This window comes from Hyalella azteca, unplaced genomic scaffold (genome assembly GCF_000764305.2).
Source record: "Hyalella azteca isolate HAZT.00-mixed unplaced genomic scaffold, Hazt_2.0.2 contig17115, whole genome shotgun sequence".
NCBI lineage: Eukaryota > Metazoa > Arthropoda > Malacostraca > Amphipoda > Hyalellidae > Hyalella > Hyalella azteca.
In genome coordinates this window covers 72985-86455 of record NW_025946912.1, presented here as the reverse complement: position 1 = coordinate 86455, position 13471 = coordinate 72985, and the positions used below count along the sequence as shown (strand labels likewise).

The 13471-nt window shown below is 41.4% G+C and overlaps 1 protein-coding gene across 1 annotated transcript; it reads left to right on the top strand.

The window, feature by feature from the left end:
- On the top strand, positions 1–12419 carry LOC108682574. The gene is made up of 12 exons (XM_047885158.1): positions 1–244; positions 565–789; positions 1091–1284; positions 1494–1671; positions 2099–2455; positions 2762–2875; positions 3141–3341; positions 3608–3680; positions 4388–4483; positions 4724–10017; positions 10234–10436; positions 10980–12419. Exons 1-12 carry the CDS (start codon positions 47–49, stop codon positions 11035–11037), a joined length of 7191 nt encoding a protein of 2396 aa, XP_047741114.1. The 5' UTR covers positions 1–46; the 3' UTR covers positions 11038–12419.
- Positions 12420–13471: the final 1052 nt, after the last annotated feature.

Here is a 13471-nt window from a genome sequence, read left to right as displayed (position 1 = left end):
AATTTATATTAGGGTTAAAACTAGCTAAGCAGCAAATAACTGCACCATGGCTTGTACAAATGTTTATGGTGCAACTCAAGATCTGCAAGGTATACACATGAGCAACATTGTGTCAGATGATAGCAGTGAGGGTGGAGCTGCCACTCCTCTCAGCAGCAAGAAGCTCCTGAAGAAGTTGATGAAACTCATCAGCAAAGGATGGACGCAACAGATGCTGGGAGCCTTATTGAGTGCTGCTGAGCTGGTTTGTTATTCACCTAATTCTCTTCTCTTCCTCTGGCTGCTTTTGATTTAAATGCAAAAAAATTGCATATTTTATAAATGAATTTACTTGAATTTGGCCTGCAAACTTATAGAAAGGCACCATTTTGCTCTATCTAATTTATATAGTCAATTTCTCATGAGCAATAATGATTTTCAGTATTTTTCATGACATGTATAGATCCACAACAAGGAGCAAATAATAATTCTGTCATGAAATTGTATTCATGAGTACTATATGATATGCTGTAATGAATCTCTTCTTAATTTCTTAATTTAAATTTTTGTCTGTTTTAACAATAGGCAAAGGAAGAAACTGATCTGGATGCTGGCCTGATGCTCATTAACATCTTGATGGATGCTGTTGAAAAATTAGGGAATGAAGAACAAAGTCATTTGTTGCGGACTTATATGACACTACAGGACCTGGCTGAGAAAGTTAAACATGTGCCTGGTGAACAGCCTCTGTCTCATCCCTACACTCAGATTGTTGTCAATTTCTGGGAGAGTCTGCATCAGCAGCACTTGGTGAGATGTTTCCATTGATTATATATTGCTTATAATTTGATTCTGACCAAGATCAACTTGCATGCATGAACATGGGCTATTTTGTGAGAGATGAACAATCATTTTTAAAATAAGGCTGAAGAAAAGTGTGTCTGGTTAGCTTTTCAGAAGCTTTTCAAGTGCTAAGTTCACAATAGATTGTATCATAAATTCGTGTGTGTTCATATACAAATATTACTTTATTGACACCATTGAGGTCACTACTTGAGTTCGGCACATTATAGGGGATTTTTTTGAATTTCTCACTACTGTTACTTCACAGGTATTGGTGCAGACTCTGCCTGGCTCGACTGACCACTTGCTTACTTGCCTGGGCCCTCGTCTCTTCAAGTCAGCCCTGTCGCCATCTCTGTGTAATCTGTTTCGCTTGATCCGATGTAAGGCGCTCAACGGCCTTCTAGAGCGCTGCTCATCCCGGGGGCGGGGCATGTTCCGAAGCTCTAACAGAAATGCTTTGTAAGCACATTTGCAGTATCTCACAGTTTTTGTTGTCCAAGAATGCTTTCTTTTCCTTTGCTTTTTGTTTCATGTGATTTGTATTGTGGAAGTTATTTATTGTTTTATTTATGTAATTCACTTATTCTGCATTGAAGATAACCGTGATTCAGACGTGCATTACCATTTTTTTGCTGCAAGATGTCGTTGTAATTCTTTGTACTGTAAAGCAACAAGCTGCCTGCAACTCTCGAGCAAGTGGGCGACTACGACTTCCAGACGAGCTTGGTAGAGTCGATCTTCCGCCTGAGCGGCTGTAGTGAGCGCAGCGCCAACGTCACTCGTTGGTTCCCTCAGTTGCCCTGCACTCTCCAAGCACTCTTCACACGCATTGTAGACTTTGATCCGGCAAGTTTAAACTATCTTTGAATAGATCTATTGATGTTACAGCTTATGTTAGTAGTGTGAAATTCCTGCGTATATCTCTTAATGTTTTTTTGTGCTTTCACGGGCCTCGTATTGTTTAATCTCATTTTGATCTTGAATTTGGAATGGTATCTTGTTGCATAGTTTTAAGGCGTTCCTTGTATATTTTGTCAGACGATGTGACCGTTAATTGTGACAACCTTATTTATAAGGTCCAAAGCAGTCCATTGTGGTTGAGCAAGGATATACGTAATGTACTAAAGCTCAGAACATGTTTTTCTTTTCGATTCTCAATAATGAATTTACTTTTTGTAGTAATTAATAAATTATTAGATTAACCTCATGTATGCAGTTGATAAGAATGCAATAGTTTGATTTTGTGCTGCACTTACTTGCATCGGTATTGCAGGACTGTCGCCGTTTTTTAAACGCATTCAACAACTTTCTGGGACCTTCCCGCCTTGTGCACACGTATGCGGCGACAAGCGTCACTTTAGGCTGCCTCAAAATTGTCAAACCAAATGCCACCTCCTATGAACAATTGTGGGTGGACTTCAACCTGGGTAGTGAGTCCGTCTCAGTGCTCTGTGACACCGCCGACTCGGAGAAACCCTCCCCCGATCGAGTGTGGGAAACTGTCATTGTGTACACTACAGATGTGCTGCGAGGCACTTTGCAGCGCACACTTCACTCTGATACTCTGTGCCTCATGCTGAGCAAGCCTGCCCGGGACTATTTCTCTTCACCTCCGAGTGTCACTTCTCAGGTGTGTAGTGGTCCACATATAGGCTGACACATGCATTTGGTTCGAAGTTCATTCATCTTATCAAGTTGAGTCTCAAGTTAATTCTTCTCATTCCAAAGAGAATATTTAACTTTACCTCCGAGCGCCAGTTCTCTGGTGTGTAGTGGTCCACATCTAGGTAGATCCAACCATTTGTTTCACAGCTGATTTTCCTCTTTTAGGTAGTATAATTCAGAATTAGGTTGCCTGATCAAAATTTTGAAGTTCACTTTCCTCGGCATTGTTTCTCTTGTTTCTTCGTACTCATGACGTACGTGTGTGCACCAGGACAACTCAGCCGAAGACATCCATGATCCAAATCCTGTCTTCCGTCTGGTGTTTGAGCCTCCACTGCCTGATATGGTCACCGTCGCTTCTAAACTTTTTGGTTCTAACTTGCAGGTAACTTACTCATTTGAATTCTCTACATATTCGTGACTGCAGAAAGAATGAAAATGCAATGAAAACTATGAGACTTGTCCCAATGAGTGTAATAATTGTTTGCTCATCCTTGGATCTAATACCAGCAAGCTCATTTGAGAAAACCAGTAGCTACTTTGGTTACTTTACCTGCCCAAAGCTATTAAGATAAGTTAAATTATTCTAATGAAAAATTTTTTCCAAGTATTGAATTCCTTTATTTACTTTGATTGATTTTTTTTTTCAGATAGTGCTTATGACGCCTAAAGGCGTGCATACTCCAAGTGCCGCCACACCTCCGGCGTCACTGACGCGTGGCAAAGTCTCAGTGACACACAGCTTTGCTAGAGTGTCCCGCATGCGCGCTCACTCCAGCCGCACCGAGACCAGCAACTCCAGCGACCGTGCGGACTCCAGCCCCGGCCTTGTACTCAGCCGCCGTCAACGAGTAATTACATTCAAGTTATACGAGTGATTCTCATATACTATACAGTAATGTTACGTATTGGTTTCATTAAAAGAATGTGCTAATTTGTAAACTAATTTCTGTTAATATTTATTTATCATTTTTAGAGACATATCTTGTGTTAAAAATTTTTTTCGAAATAAGATTTATTTTGTTGCTCAATTTATGTGAGGATCTAGCAAATTCATTAACCAATTTTTCTCATTTCAAACGTGTCTCCAAAATTAATTACTTTATCTCTCCCAAAGAGCAAAGGAAGTTCTGTCGGTGCAAGAAAACGACCTTCAGTTAGCCGACAGCGTGAAGCTCCTATTTTTCAAGGCAAGTAGATTTCAGCCGACCACAGTGCACAATTTAGCGAGCTTTTGAAATATTTGCACAATTGTGAATTACCTTTATGTTGTAGCTGCATCAACATTTGAACGGAAGGAAAAACCGTTGAGTTCAAATGAATGACTTGAACAAAAATTTACATAGTAAAATTTAAAATTTCAATTACAGCTACTGGCCATAGACAAAACAAACGTGAGTTGGTTTTACAGGTTCTTGTGCTTGCTACAGATTTGCTTTCGATAAAAAACCCTTCTTCCTGAGAGTGGCCTTGTGATCGACTCACTGTTGGCACATTTGGCTTTTGGAATGTGAATGTGTTGATTGTTGTCTTTTCTTTTCCGGATCATGTCGATTAACCAATGATGAATTATAATTTGCGCTGATTTTCTACACAAAATACAGATAGTACTAAATTTTTTGGGTTTCGGTTTATTGAATTTAATGTTTGGCGCTAAATTTTACTACCTGATGTGACCAAGCTGTGAGTGTATGTCTGTGTTTATTTATTTCCACGCTTATTACTATCACGAATGGTTGAATGCATCTGACCTCAGTTCGGTTTTTTAGTCTTGCCATAGAAGTATACTTGTGTCTTTTTTTGACGTCACAATAAATAGAATATAAATATTTCAAATTTATTCGAAAGTTTTGAAGAAGTGCGCAGATTATATGATTAATATCTTCGCTCATTCCAGGACAAATAACTGGCACGATTACTCCCCCCCAAGTGGCGTCCTCTCATCAAGCCAAGGCTTCGCTCAGCAACAACCTCGTGCGTCGCCGCGTCATTGGTGAATATCTTGCAACTTTGCATTGAACTAAAAACTCGGTATCATCTGCTGATAATGTTATTTCTAATTTAACTTACCTACAATTTTTATTGGTTATAGTATTTTTTTATCCTTTTTTGTACGTTGTTCTTGATCGCTACCTATGTTGTTGATCATCAAATAGACTGTTTCTTCAAATCCAAATTAATGTAAGCCTTCTCCTAAATCTTTTATTTTTAACATAAGTCGTTTTGTTGTCAGATAAAACAAGCTTATCGCCTGTCGAAACGCAATCTGATGATTTCGTCCCTTCGTCGCTCAAGAATGGAGCGCTATCTTCTCGCGCGTTTTCAGCAACACAACCTTCTTCGCTATCTCATGTGGATCTAACAGGAGCTTCTCAGCGGAGTAAGAATCAAACTGAAGTCAATGGTGTCAGTCCCTCAATTGACCAGCAAATCATACCCGAAACTCCACCTGTTGACGCGTTGTTAGAGGATGCTGTCGCCAAGAACGTTGAATCTGGCGAAGTAAGAATCAATTGCACGCCTCGCTCTGCTTACAAATCAACTGATGTAAATTTAGCTGCATTCGATAAATTGAGTATGGTTGGCACCACATCCTGTCGTTCACACTCCGGCCGCCTAATTAGCAGTGGAGGATCAGGGTCAAGTAAAACCATCTACCCTGACTCTTCCTCTCCTGAACAAGTCAAGATTGCCGTGAGCGTTTCTAATGATCCTTCGTCCATGCCAACCTCTTCTCATCTTCCGAAGACCGTAATTTCTCATGAAGGACCTGGACATGCCTTACCAATTGCGTCTTATTCCCAAAAGGAACTAAACTGCGGCAGAGAAAGCGAGCAACTTCACGAGAATCAAGTGGACGTTCCAGGACTAATACCTTCCAATGATGTTCTTCTGAACGACAATATAAAACTTGTTGATTCTCAACGGGCTGCAGATGTAGATCAACGCTTCGAAGATGATATTGTGCCGAGCTCGGTGCCTGAAGCTGGTGGCCAATCTTTCGTGCCGACCGGACGCAGAGGCACACTCTCTCTGAAGAGAAAATTAACCAAAGCACGCAGCGAGGACGTGGAATCGGACATAATTTCTGCATGTTCAATTCCAATGATGCATGCGAACGACAACGAAGTGAAAACAACAAAACCACGTGTTTCTGAGAATCAGAATGCCACAACGAACACAGTGAATGTGTCCTCTGCTCCGGTGTTCCTGGTCTCGGATGCCAAGAATCATGATGGTTGTGGAACATTAGATGAGGATAATTCAGAATTAAAAAACTCTGAAGGCCTTTCTGCATCAAGCGCTCTGTCACCCGCAGTTAGAGTGTGTGAAGACGGGAATTCTGTCCTCATTGGCCCTGATATCTCTGTTCAATGTGCGGGAGATAAGCAAACTGCTTCTGATCTCATCAGTGGTCATGATCGTGGGGAAATGTCGGTCCCTGAATCCCCTGAATCACCAGTGGGCCAAAACCAGACCTGTCTCACTCCTCCACAAATTATCAAAGACAAGGAATCTCCGTTAGCATCCCCTCAGAAATCTTTGGAGAACATTACCACCCGTTCGTCTAAGAGGACTTTAAAAGCTAAAAATGGGGCTGCTAATTCCACTATATCGCATCACAATCGTAGCATGAATAAATTCCCAGCTTCAAAGTTGACATTTGAACCGATGCCCAAGAAATGCAAGTACGATGCCGACGTGTTCTGTATGCGCACTCCTAATCATCCTCGGGACTCGTCTCTCGAAGCTTCCAACTGCCTCGATGATACTCGTGAAAACAGATGTGAACTTAAACGAGTTAGTAAGGATATTTCGCCTGGTGATGACAGCAAAGCCACGAAGAAGGTTGATAAATCCGTCTCGGAGACAACTGACCCGAAGATATTACTTGCGTACGTTGCACTGCGTCCTCTCGAATCACCCAGGGCCATTGAAGACCAAGCAAAAAAGTTCGAGTCTAGTCCTGCAGTCGTGCAGCCTTCTCAGGCTGAGGACCCCATCGTAATTAGGGATACTGAAGTTAATTCGTTTACTGGAGCTACATGCAACACAATCGTATATGACACTCTCCTTGTGTCTCACGACTGCTCAAAACTGCAGAGCCCTGTTGAAAATTGCTCCATAACTGACCCGGTTAATGTTAGCTATCCTTCACCAGCTGTCCACGACAAGACTGAGGAGGCTGAGCGGAGTCCTGTAGTGGCGGCCACCATCTTGTCCACATCTCAGATGTTATCGCTTCTGGAAAAATCTGTTACGGAATATCAGCTTAAACCGATCGAAATGTCCAACGTGGAAAATGCAATAGTAATTTCAAATGAAGCAAATTGCAAAATTAATAGCGCCAAGCAAACAAGTCAAGTGGAGGCTGGTTCCAAAATACAAAACATGGAAATTTCAGAAGATATCAATGCAAGGCTACTGTCTCAAGAAAGTGCGCAAGCACTGCCGTCTGTTGACGCGAGCATGGCTGAGTCTCGAACTATTATTTCTAATGCTGGCATCGCTTTAATGGATAATGTAGGCGACGTAGGTGAGTTATCTGACTCTTTGATCTTCCAGGAAAGAATTGACGAATTCGCTATGGCTGATGCCGAATGTGAAAACAAGTCTGTTCCTGTGTTGGAAACAAGTTCCGTTAAAAGGGATGTGGAATTGAGTCGACTGACGGAAGTTCTTTGTTCGCCTAAAGCTATCACTAACCTCGACACTGGAGTTCGCCAAAATGAAGAAAGTCTCGAATCCAAGTCCACGGCTCCTGTCGCAGTGGCTGGTGATTCAAGCCCGGTGCGACAAGTCCATTTGTCTCTTTCTCACCCCATAGATATTTTTGAGCAAAATCTTGACCATGACTTAAATGACGCCATAGAAATTTCAAAAAAATCAACCGAATTATTCGGCTCGAATTATTCAAGCGATTCAAGTTTACATGACGTTTACAGCGACGTGCATATTTACGAATCTCCAATTGTTCGTCGCAAGAAACGAAAATTTGAAAAGCCAAGCCTTAAATTCAGTGACGCCACTAGTAGCAGTGGCGGACGTAGAAAAAAAGCTAAACGAGCCACGCATGAGCTACCCGCCCATTACAAACGGGCTGAGGGGGTTACCGAAAAGCTGAAGGCGCCGTTTAAGCTAACGACGCTGCCTAGCACTAGATCTCGTGGCTGCAAGAAAAAGCTCTTCGACTCCTCCACCTCAATTTTGGAAGAAATTCCGCCTGTGGACAGTATTGATAAAGTGTACCACCGCTCTGAAGCATCGCTCATGTTGAGCGGCATAGCGCCCATCGGGAGCAGCCTAAACGAAGAATCGTCGCATAATTTACAGGAAACTGAGTTGCAACACAGTCGCAAGCATGAAATACATACCTCACGCAAAGAATTACCTGGTATTGTGAAAGCACAGGCTACCGCTAACAGTTCTGCCTTCGTCGCCAATGAATCGTCCCAAACATTTAGCGCGGTGAAATCTCCCCCTTCATCTCGGCCTAGAAGTGTGAGAAAGAAAAAATTTTTCAAGAGGGATGCCGATGAGGTTAAGTTTTCCCCTGAACCACTAGACGATCTTTCTGCTACAGGGAGGGCACATGGAAGGCGATCTACTCGGCTTGCATCTGAAAAGCGTAACAGTGGAAATTTCTCTGAAAATAAGGGCCTTTTCTTCGACTCGGATGACACTCGTCTATCCGCGGGGGACAGAGAGGCTCATCACGCCTCTATCTTCTCCGACGTTGATTCTTCCAGCGGCCGGAGCTGGTTTTGCGGTAAACGCAAGGACATGAGCCTCTATTCTAAGAAATACGTTGGGAAAAGCTATCTAAAAATACACCGTAAATCCACAATAGAGAAACATTCTTCAAGTGGAAATGAGAGTCAAGCGTCACAGTTAAACCGACCGAGAACACGATTTTCCGAGAAGAGGTGTAAGAATCCGTCGCGTCGTGAGGATTCGACGCGCCAAGAGAATAAAACGCTCCGAAAGTGGCCGACGCGTCAAGGCCAGGAGGTGAACAAACGCCGTAAGAATTCATCTCTATATGCCGTATCATCAACTTCCGAAGAAGAAATAACTTTCTATCCACGTCTTGCAAAGAAAGAATGTGAAAAAGAAAATTCAGAGAAAGTCCCTAAAAGGAATGCTCCAAGGTCAGCGAAAATGGGCAAGTCTTACAAATGTTCATTTCCTGTTGCCGATAAGCTAACTGATAACTCCTCTGAGGTGACTAAGAATAAATTGATGGAAGTCTCGCAGCCTAGCGAAAGAAGCTGGGCAGACAAGACCTTGCAAGAAAGATCTTCTATTGAAGTTTTACGGGACGCCAGCCCCAGTCCCGCTGACTTGTCGCTGAAAATTTTCGAATGCGAGGAAGAAAAGCTTATTTGGGATCCACAAATTTCTCCAGTTCAAAAACCCTTTGTGATTTCTGACGAACTTGGTGTGAATAAAAACTTAACTGATAAGAATAACAAAGAGAATCTGAAAGATACAGATATAACTGATGAAAGTATCATCAAAGTACATTCAGCTGCAAAGGTCTCGGATGATTTTCAGGACAGCGTGCAATTGCCTCAAGCCGAAAAGTTGGTAAAGTTACTTGAAAATGTTTTACCTAGTGTCCAGCGCCCAGATAATGCGCCAATTAAGAATATTGGCCATCCTGAGGCAGCTCGACGGAGACATCTTCAAGTTCCTCCAAACACTCCGTCCTCCGTGTCTCCATCAACGTTGATTGCCTCAGGAGAAATCAGCTCGATTGGTGTGTCACGAGGCAACGGGAACAGCAATGGTCCGCTCGAGAGCACTCACCTCGATGACGTTCGAGAAGGAGGAAACAACCGAAAGGTTGCCTTCTTACCTGGTGCTTGCGGCGCCTCTCCGAATTTGGCTGCCAACGAGAACCAAGACCAATCTTCATGTGACGGCGTTGCAGCCTTTACATCTATACAGAACCCCAGTCAGTTAAAAGTGAAATTTGATGCGTGCACCTACGACGTGATACAAGTCTCTGATGGCATGATTCCTGATGTTCATTCTTCTGACACCTCTTCTGCTGCATCACCCACTCGCAAGACGAGGATCAAGATACGAACTGCTTTGCCTCATGCGGAAAAAATCCCTCCAGAGGCCATTCTGTTTGACGACATCTGCCAGGAAAATGTTGATGATAAAAACAAGTCTGTAGAGATTAAGCAATCTTCTGGTCTTGGTTGTCGTTCCAAAGTTAATTTTAATAATGAACCTTCATCTATCTATGCGTCATGCTCCGGAAACCCATTGACATTAGACAATAACTCTGATAAAAAAGTAGAAAATTATGAATCGATTGCGAGTAAGAGAAAGTCGGTGCAGAACGCCCCTGCTTCAGCTGAACACGAGGACCAGCTTCACGACAAGGCCATATCGCCATCGACTTCAAGTGGGTGTCGCTGGAGTCTCGAGTGTGCCCAGCCAGCGCCCGTGGTTGCTCATCCCCCAGCGACGGCTGCTTATTCAGATGTTACCCGACTTAACACTAATCAGGTGAGGGAAATTGACGCCTTGTCAATATTCGGTTGAAAGTGCAACACTCATAAATCATAATATCAGGGTATTTGATGTTACCTTTTGTAGGATTTCCCACGAGTTCATTTTTAATACTTTATTTTGTATTAAAATTTTTAATTATTCTTTCCAGAGTAAACTGTTGAAATTGTGAAGTTAAGCTTAGTTAGTCTCTATTAACTTTCATTATTTCAGGAGAACGCGACTCCAAAGCGGATGGACGGTCGAGTTTTGTTCGGATCTGCTGCTGATGAGTTGTGCGATGGTTCCCTACGAGACGACCTGCTTGGTGCACTCGAGCTGCCGCCATCGCGCGGTCAAGCGGGTAGCTTGCGTCGCGGCCAACTGCTACTCCTGCGTGACTTGCTTGGCTCCTTCGTGCAGGATGTCAACACCAGGTGAAATCCTGCCTGCCAGGCATCTTAGGTTGAATCTACGTTGGTTAAGCGTTTAAACATTCACGATAGATCTGTCGTGTACAGTGACGATAGATCTTCGTCGGCCAGAAGGATCATCGGAAAAATTTTCCTCGAATTACAACTTGAATGAGGCAGTGAAGTGTATAAAGAAGTATGAAAATACTTATGAAGCTGAAACTGCTGGAGCGCGAATGAGTTCTTAGCTTGTGTTCCTGCTCTTACTTTATTTAGTATACGCCATGTGGGTTTATCCCTCGTCCATCACGTGTATATGCTAGTATATATCGCGACCAAGCATATGCGAGGTATCCAGTTTGTGGGTGCATTAGTTGAGCCTCGGTTATATTGAGTATCTTTGATATATTTACAGTAGCATTAAATGGATCTACGCTTTTCTGTGTGCAAACACGCAATTATTTAACAATTAGAAAATTTAGCTGACTTGACCGATAAAGTTTGAATCTTGTTATGCTGTTTGTTTAAGTAATTGTGATTAACGTCATCCGTGACATTTTTTTGCAGGGCATCTCAGATTCTCGATGTGGTGAACGACCTTCTTGAAGAAAATATTCAGAACTAACTCTGACGAAGATGTTTTCCGAAGCTGAAGTACTTAATTCAAATCACTGGATTCATCATTCCCAGGATTAGTTTGAGAGCGTTTAAATATTTAGATTGAAATAATCGGCTGATCATCTCCCCTGCCCTGAAGAGAGCAGTTCTATCAAATTAAATTTTGTGCTTTGGAGTATAATGAAAGACTTTCTTTGTATGATATCAATGGACCTTTATGTTGTTGTATCTTTGTGTTCAACGGCGATCGTTTAGACTGCAACTAGGTATTTGTTCTTGACAAATTGACATTAGAAATTACTTGTTTGAGTAATTTCAAGGATATTTTTATTTAGGCTTACCTCAACTATTACTGTACGATTCCATCTATTAGTTGTCCATCATGAACTCTGCTGGACGGTGCTGTTTATATGTTCTCACTGTTTGTTCCGTCTTGCTCTCAGCAGCTATTTTTAGGTTACAGGCTCCATCAGAGTCTTCTATTTTTTAGTTTGATAATCGGACATTCGATGCGTCACTTGAAGCTGGCAGGATATTTCCAGGATACTTAGTTTTGTATGGTTTTTTACGCTGCAACAATCATTATTCTTTCGATATTTTTCAATGAGCCTTAAAAGACTTTTTTAAGCGTTGCGGCTCGCAGGTATTGGGAAAATACTTCATTGAACTTATGCTGTTGGTACTTAAGTGTTTCTCTCCGAAGCCCTGGAACAGAAATAACGAGTATTTGATCTAATTAGCGTCTGGGTAACTTGCATACATTAGAAATATATATATATTTTACCATCTTAAGAGAGAGCATTTTTGAACATGTCTGTTACACGCGGAACTAAACATTTCTTGTTAGTCTATTATTGACCATTTGTAGAGTCTGCCTTTTTCTGATTTTTTTTTTTGTCTGACTTTCATCTCCGTAGTACGTAAGAAGTATTTATGATTTTTAAAGGTTTTTTATTTTTTATTTTATTATCTGTTTGCTGCATTAGGCTTGAGGCCTCGTAATGTTTATTTCTACGGTAGTTAGAACATTTTTTGGCCAGTCCTAAAGTAGTAAAGTTGGCTGTAACTTTTCTTATATTCTTTGTTTCGTATCATTAACGCACCATCTTCAACAGCAATAACGAAAAATTTTCACTCTTTCGCATCAGTTTAATATTATTTTTTCATCGTCTGAAAACTTTTGACTAAAAGTGCGGAATTATATTTACCAGATTTTCAGTGTCTGCCATCCACCAAATTGATTTATTTTCTTGTAAACGAAGTTATGTTTTTAATAACATTTGAGCAACATGGATGTGAAGATAAGCTGTTCATTTCGTTTGGAAGGCGCAGAGTATTAGTGTTTAAGCCATGGTTTTGTATTGCTTAATAAAGAGTTTTATTAGAACATTCTTGTTTGATTGTGTCGTAACATTTGCAGCTCACAAATTTCTCGAAGGTTGATATTTGGTCCGGCCTTGTTTCTGATCATTTCCCAGTGTAAAAATTAATTTTTAGTTCCTCATATTGTGGATCATGTTGCACTTAGAATATTGTACATAATATAATTGTTGACGTTTGTCAAGAGATTCTCATAACGACCAGCACGAATTAAAAGAAGAGATCGATTTGTATAGTTTCTTTATGCGGGTCGATTTGCGTGTGCAGGTGGCCGGCCAACCAGGAGAGGTTACAGGCAATGTTGTTGCGATCGCTCCTAGACAACTGAGCGGCTGCCAACTAGTCTTTTGTCATTACCCCTCCTCGCCGTTTCATTGCTCCAAATATACGTATTAACTGCAAATAAAATATATACAAATTTGCTTGGCCTAAAAAATATAAGGATAATTAGGAACTGCCTAAATGATAAGGAAAGCGGCGTACTTTTCGTACCCAACTTGAGCCGAACTATGAAGTTCGTTATACGTAGTAGCGAAGTTGCCTTCGTCGTATTGAGTGTTGTTCAGTCGTCGCTCTGCCGCTTGCGGGACCGTGGCGTGTTGTTACGGTGTGAAAACATGAGCAATGTCGTCGACAATGAGATATGGTTCCTCATTTTCTGTAACATGATAATTTTTTAGAGAATATTGGGATTTTCATAGAGTTCTTGTCGGCTGTCGGTGACAAACAACAAATCAAATATCTCACGCACGTTAGACTCCCGACTCACGTTTCGTCGATATTAGCGTTTAGGCTAAACCAACGTGAAATTGTCGATGAATGCCTTAAATTACTTGAATTTTACTCCGATAATTTGAAATATATTATTTCCACGCAATGGAGCATTCCTAAATGAATTTTCGTTGCCACGATAATTGTTATGTATTGCATGCTGGCATCTTTTTTCATTACTGCAAACAAAGGCAAACATTTCTGTCTGTGTAAATAAGCTTTATTATTTGAAATCATTGAGCTCTGAGAACCATCGACTATCCAGAATAAAGAAAATTAAAAAAAAAATC